This window comes from Elephantulus edwardii, unplaced genomic scaffold, assembly GCF_000299155.1.
Source record: "Elephantulus edwardii isolate Elephantulus edwardi_28Jun2011 unplaced genomic scaffold, EleEdw1.0 scaffold00273, whole genome shotgun sequence".
NCBI lineage: Eukaryota > Metazoa > Chordata > Mammalia > Macroscelidea > Macroscelididae > Elephantulus > Elephantulus edwardii.
This window is the reverse complement of record NW_006400023.1, coordinates 1,314,487-1,321,912: the sequence shown is the minus strand read 5'-3', so window position 1 is coordinate 1,321,912 and position 7,426 is coordinate 1,314,487. Positions and strand designations below refer to the sequence as shown.

Genomic DNA, 7,426 nt, shown 5'->3' with positions numbered 1-7,426 from the left:
TCCTGTTCATATGGTACTTCTTGAAATTTTTCAGTTTAATCAGTTCTTTTTGGTACAGTGATTCTGTGTATTTCTCTCCATTTTCTTTTGATGCTTTCTAGGTCATTCAATATATTGCCCATAGCATTTTTCAATATTGCAACTCAAGCTTAAATTTGTTTTTCAGTTCTCTCAGCTTGAGAAATGTAGACCATGTTTCTCCCTTTTAAATTCTTCATTCTCTTTGCACATTCCTTTATGAGACTTCTTTGCCCTCTTGAGCTGCCCTTTGCCCTTTGTTGGGCTCTTGCTCTTAGGCATGTTTCCCCTATGTTTTGGCTTCTTGAGGATCTAGTGCAATATTTAGAGTCTTCTGATATCCATTTAGGTTTTTTTCCCTGTTTTTGTAATGACCTTGTTTTCTTCATGGATGATATCCTTGACATCATCCCACAACTCATGTGCTCTTTGATCACTGGTGTTCAACGCCTCAAACCTATTCCTAAGGTGATCTTCAAATTCAGATGGAATTGATTCAAGATCATATCTTGGTTCTCTTGGACTTACATTAGTTTTCTTTCGCCTCAATTTGAACTTGCACATGAGTAACTGATGGTTTGACTCAAGTCTGCCCTGACCTAGTTTGACTGCCGATACTGAGCTTCTCCCAACAATTTCTTCCACAGATGTAGTCAATTTGATTCCTATGCAGCACATCGCGTGAGATCCATGTCTATAGTCATTGTTTCTGTCTTTTAAAAAAGGTATTTGCAATGAATAAAGCATTGAAAATACAAAAATTAGATCATGCTATTTCCAGCCGCATTTCTATCAACAAGCCCATATTTTCCAACTACTACTCCTTCTTCACTGTTTCCAACTTTTGCATTTTGGTCACCAATTATTAAAGCATCTTGATTGCATGTTTGGTCAATTTTGGACTCCAAGATTTGGTAAAAATTTTCAATTTCTTCCTCTTTGGCTCTAGAGGTGGAAGCATATATTTGTATAATAGTCCTTTTGAGTATGGATAATATCTTAGCACTCATAACATTGGATTTCCTGATAGAACATGAAATTGAATTGATAGAACTTGACAATGAATTGCTTGAAACTTCAAATTGAATTTATAGAACTTGACATGGTTGATGTCAGATCCTGGACACCAGCATGTCAGATACTGGCTGAAAGTAAATAATATCTGAAGAATGTCTATTTGTGCTTTATTGACTATGCAAAGGCATTTAACTGTGTGGGTCATAACAAGTAGTGGCTGATGTTGAGAAGAATGGGAGTCCCAGAGCACTTAATTATACTCATGCGAAACTTATACCTGGACCAGGTGACTGTTGTGCTAACAGAGCCAGGGAAATGGCATGGTTGAAAATGAGGAAGGGATGCATGAGAGTTTTATTCTCTCTCCATACCTACTCAACCTGCAAGCTGAGCGAATTATTCGAGTAGCTGGACTCTATGAAGAGGAATGTGCCATCAAGAATGGAGGGAGACTCATCAATAACCTGCATTAAGCAGATGACACAACCTTGCTTACTGAATGTGAGGATTTGAAGCACTTGTTGAAGAACAAGGAATGCAGCCTTCAATATGGACTCCATCTCAATATCAAGAAAACAAAGATCCTTACCACTGTACCAATAGGCAACATAATGATGGAGAAGAGATTGAAACTGTCATCTTACTTGGATCCACAATTAACACCCTTAGTACCAGCAGTCAGGATATATGGAGATGTACTGTACTGGGAAAGTCTGCAGTTAGGGACCTCTCCAAATTATTGAGGAGTAATGATGCAGTTTTGAGGACGAAGGTGGGTCTCATTCAAGCCATGGTCTTTCAGATCACTTGTGCATCTGAGATGGACAATAGGGATGACAGAAGAATTGTTGCCTTTGAGCTGTGGTGCTGGAGAAGAGCACTGAACATCCCATGGATGGCCTAAAGAACAAACAAATGTGTTGGAGACAATGCAGCTGGACTGCTATTTGAAGGCAAGGATGAGGAGGCTTCACCTCACATACTTCAGGCATGTTGCTAGGAGGGGCTATTCTTTGGAGAGGGTCATGATGCTTGGAAGGGTAGAGGGTTGGTGCAGGAGAGGAAGACCCTTGACCAGGTGGATTTACACAGTGACTTAAAAAAAAAAGTGAGTCAGGAAGTGTGAGGATGGCACAGGATAGATCTGTTGTTTATAGGGTCTCTTAACTCTCTTGTACTTAACTTGGTGAGACCTATCAACAACAACACAGCAACAATTCTTTTCAGTACAGTGGCTCTGCATTGTTTCTATCATCTCTCCCCAAACCCCCATATACTTTTGCAGCTTCTTGTTCTATTCAGTATTTTTCTACAGAAACCTTCAGTATTGCAACTAGAAGCTTGAGTTTCTTCCTCCACTTCTTTTCGTTTTAGAAATGCTGAGCATAGTTTTCCCTTTTCGTTTCCCCACTCCAGGTCTTCGCACATTTCATTACTTCATTTTGTTTTCTCCAGCTATGCATGTCACCATTTTTTTTCCACTCACTTTAGTGTCTCTATTTTCTAGAGCAAGTTTCAGAGTCTTTTTTTTTCAGAGTCTCTTCTGACATCCATTTCAGTCATTTCTTTCCTGCCTTTTTACTTTCATTCTGTATGATGTCCTTCATGTTACATCTTGTCTAGTCTTTGGCCATTAGTGTTCTCAATGCATCAAATATAGTCTTGAGATGATCCATAAAGTCAGATGGGCCACACTCAACGTCATATTTTGGCTCTTGTGGGCTTGTTTTAATTTTCTTCAACTCTACCACAAATTTGCATGAGTAACAGGGTCCACAGTTGACCCCTAGACTTGTTTTTGATTGATGATATCAAGGTTTTTTTAACCTCTCTTTTCAGAGATGCAGTAGATTGGATTCTTTTGTATTCCACATAATTCAGTCTGTGTGTTTTTGTTGTTAGGAGCTGCTGAGTCGGCCCTCATAGTGAACCTATATGTACAAGAGATCAAAACACAGGCCCATCCTGTTCCAAGCCGATTAAGGATCTTCCTCTACCTTGCAGACCCTCCACTTTTCCAAGCATAATAGTCACTACTGATGTTGAGTTGGAATCAACTCATAGTTGACCCTCCTGTGGGTTTTCCAAGGCTGTAAATCACAGGAGGAGCAGCTGGTGAATTCCAACTACCAGAGAGGCACTGCTTTTGGGATATCAGTGCAATTCCCCACCAACTAGGCCACTAGAGCTCACAGTTTTCAGAAGTGCCCATTCTAATCAGAAAAGCTGATCTGATTGTAGCTTTATACTCCTATTAGACTCACTGAGGAGGTGAAACAGGAAGTGAGGCTGGAAAGAAAGTGGTTCACTGTTTTCCTTGATTCTTGTGCTCTATTTAGGGACTAAAACAGGAAAAGATTAAATGGTACAGTACCCTGAACAGGTCACCTAGTTTATTCCTACCTTTCCTCTCTCCATAAATATTAAAGTACTCGCTGTTATAGGCACTGAAAATGTGTTGTTTTGTTAGGTGCCAGCAAGTTGACTGTGACTCAGAACCACCGTATGAACAAGATCTGCACCATCCCCTATCCTGTACCACACTCAAGATGTCTTATAAGCTTGAGCTCATTGCTACAGTTACTGTGTCAATCTACCTTGTTGAGTCTTCCTCTCTTTCTCTGATCCTCCATCTTTCCTAGGTCTTAACTGGTCTGAAGTATGTGAGACTAAGTTAGGAAGTAAAGAATAAAATACATAAAAATTCCTATCCTCATGGAGCATGTGCTCTGAGAAATGAAACAAGCTAGCTCAATATTTTGAAAAGCTGGACTTTCTGAAGAATGTAGCATAACAAATGGATAACCTACATTATGCAGACGACACAATATTGCTTGCTGAGAATGAGAAGGACTTGAAATGCTGCAGGAGATCAAAAACAACAGCCTTCAATATATTGTATCTCAACATCAAGAAAACAAAGCTCGTCACCCCTGAACCAATGTGCAACATCATGCTAGACGGAGAAAAGGCTGAAATTGTCAACAACTTCATTTTACTTGGATTTAACAAGAAGTTTTCTGATTTGTTGCACTGTCAACCCAAATGCTGGCAGTTTCAATCTACAAGCTGCTCTGCAGAATAAAGATAGGATATCTCCTCCAGTATGATTTACAGCCTCTGAAAACCCACTGGAGGATCAGCTATGAACTGGTCCTGACTTTACAGCATATAACAATGGCAACAACACAATCAGAAAATGTTACTGAGATTTTAGCCTATAAACCAGGGGGACATAGAAATTCTAGCAATATACCCCTTATATTTTCAAGTAGTAACTAATGCTTCAATCTGCCTCTAATTTTAAGATTTGATGTTGAAATATTCTTAATGTGAAAGCAGTTGTTCCTACCGTAAAAATGGCTTATGAAGTCTTGAATGCCTTGAAAAGAATACTGCTTATGCATAGATGAATTACTGTTGCTATATGAAGGCAAACGTTCCCAGGAGCCATCTTCACATTTCTTCATGTACTGGTCGAAAAGGAGTCTAATGTCCTTGCTCCAGCTGGGTTGGGGAAGAGCAAGGTCTTTCTCAGTGACTTCAGAAGAAAATGATCTCTAAAAACAAAGGAGAGCAAAGAAGAGTAAAAGTAAGTAACATCTTATCTTACAAGATATTCTTCCAGCTTCCAAAACTAATTTGCTGTTTCTCCTTTTCCCAGAAACTTATCATTTTTTCTTTTTAGAAGCTTATAATTTTGAAGGGGGAGGGTAATTCACTTGGTTGAAATACCAGACCCTTGAGAGACATTGAAGATGGAAGGAGGGCCAATGACTTGCCAAGTGTCACCTAGCAGAGCCTATTTTTCCAATATTAATCGAGCACTTGTGAGGGAGACCCTAGAGACTGGATGGACAGCCATTACTCTCTACATAAAAAGTGCTACCAGTGGGGTATGAATGAATGGGCAGCTGGAGCACAGAGCAGTGATATCCATCTGAGCATGAGGATTCATGGAGGGGTTCTTTGACTCAAAGACTGATAGACAAGCAGGAATTAGCCAGTTGGAAAGAGTATGGCAGACTGAATTGTATATGCCAACAATACAATATATGTCAACTTGGTTAAAGTCTCAGTGTTATACAATTTTTCTCTGTTCTAAGTTCTATGTTAATGAGCAAGATTAGAAGCAGTTTTGTAATCAAGTAAAAATCGCCATGAGCTGTAATCTGGAGTGGTCAGTCACTTATAAGAAAATTATATTTATTATATGTTGGATCAAGATAGAACATAGTTCAGAGTTGTTGAACATAGGCTCACTATGAGTCTCAAGGGACTTGATGGCACATAACAACAATAACAAAATTCCAGGGAGCTCTGGTGGCCTAGTGGTAAGAAGCTGTGCTACAATCCCAAAGGCACGGTGTTTGAATCCACCAGCTGCTCTGCAGGAGCAGGATAGGAACTCTCAATTCATCTCTGCTGACACCCACTTGGGATGAAAAGAAAGCCATAAGATCCCTGAATGTTTCATACGTGTGTGTCCCTCCGCAAGAAGCGAGAGGCCCTCCTAAGGTCTATATGGAACTGAGATTCACAACACACTGGCAAATTTAATAGTAAATTTTTTTAAAACTCCTAAGCCAAATATAAAACCAACCTTCTTTCTCTTTCTCCCTATCCCCTTTCTCTCAGGCTCTCTCCTTTTTCATTGTCTTTGAGCAGATTCTCACTCTTAACTAACCCTCTGGCAGTTTTCCAAAGCTATGAATCACATCAGAAGAGACTGCTATCTTTCTTCCATGAAGCTGCTGGTGGATTAGAATCACCACCTTGGGTTAGCAATGCAACTCCCTACAGACTTCGCCACCAGAACTCCCTCATGAAAGAAATTCTACCCTTATGAAAAATCAGTAAATAAATTTTCTTAAATATTAAGACAATTTATGAATGAGATTGATGCTCAGAAAGACAAAGCACGTGACAATGTTGATCCCATCCTTTTTGAGTGTCATCCATGGAACTTTGTGCAGTGAAGGAACTGTTACAGCAACAGTAGACAACTAAAACAGTAGGCCAAGGATAATGTACAAAGAGGTAAAACAAAACAAAGAGCTAAGAAACTCTTTTGAGAGGTCTTATAACAATTGTATGAAGTGGGTATTTATTATCCCCACTGTACAGATGAAACCTAGCAGTAGCAGACAGCCACAGAGAGTCTGATTATGAGAATACTTAGCTAAATGGCTTGCATTTTACCTCCAGTGGCCTCAGGATTTGAAGCAAGAGAGTAACATGACCCCATCTGGCCATAGTATAAAAGAGAGAATGTTCAAGATTGGTGTCAGAACCTACAACAAGGAAAGAATAAAGTAGATCAAAAAAGGCTATAGTTCTCAATACAGATTACATCTTGGTATCTAGAAAACAAAAATCCTCATGACCAGACCAATTGGTTACAACGTGACAAATGGAGAAAGAGTGAAGTTATCAATGGTTTCATTTTACTTGGATCCACAGTCAACAACCTCGGTAACAGCAGTCAAGACATCAAAAGACTTGTAGCCACGCACATCCAAAAGCTTATCCAACAGGGTAAAAAGGGAAGCCACAGAATTTGACAATGACATGTCAGATAAGGGACTTATATCTAGAATTTATAAAATACTTGAGCACCACAACAAGATAAACAATCCAATTGAAAAATGGGCACAGGATATGAACAGACACTTCACCAAAGAAAACATTTAGATGGCCAACAAGCACATGAAGAAATCTTCAAAATCCCTAGGTCTAAGAGAGATGCAAATCAAAACAACTATGAGATATCATCTCATGGCAGTTAGAATTGCAAAATTTTACAGAACAGCAAGCAACAAATGTTGGTGAGGTTGTGGAGAAACTAGAACCCTTATTCAGTGTTGGTGGGAGTGCAAAATGGTGCAACCACTGTGGAAGGCGGTATGGCGCTTTCTCAAAAAGTTGCAAATAGAGATACCATTTGACCCAGCAATTCCACTACTGGGAATATGCCCCAAAGAGACCATAACTGCCACCCACACAGATATATGCACACTCATGTTTATCGTGGCTTTGTTCACAAAAGCAAGGAGTTGGAAACAACCTAAGTGCCCATCAACAAATGAAAGGATAGAGAAGTTCTGGTTTATCCACACAATGTAATACTGTACTGCATTGAAATACAAGGAACTCATGCAATATTATTCAAAATGGGTGACCCTGGATGACATTATGCTGAGCGAAATATCTCAGTCACAAAAGGACAAATATTGCATAGTGCCACTGTTGTAAAATAGGACTGACATCGGGATTGGGGGGAAACTGAGAAAGATGGGATAAATAATGTATACTGCATTGAAACACATGAGGGAGAAAATTGTTTAAAAGGGACATGTGATTAGGTATGACTGTCATGACAGGACTTCAG

The 7,426-nt window shown here is 39.5% G+C and overlaps 1 protein-coding gene across 1 annotated transcript in view; it reads right to left on the bottom strand.

Annotated features, from left to right (window-relative positions):
- THEM4 (thioesterase superfamily member 4) overlaps positions 1 to 7,426 on the bottom strand; it is a 47,899-nt gene that overhangs the window by 31,617 nt on the left and 8,856 nt on the right. The window contains exon 4 of the mRNA XM_006900142.1: positions 4,388 to 4,595. Coding sequence (XP_006900204.1) covers positions 4,388 to 4,595 — 208 coding nt within the window. The remainder of the gene's footprint in view (positions 1 to 4,387; positions 4,596 to 7,426) is intronic.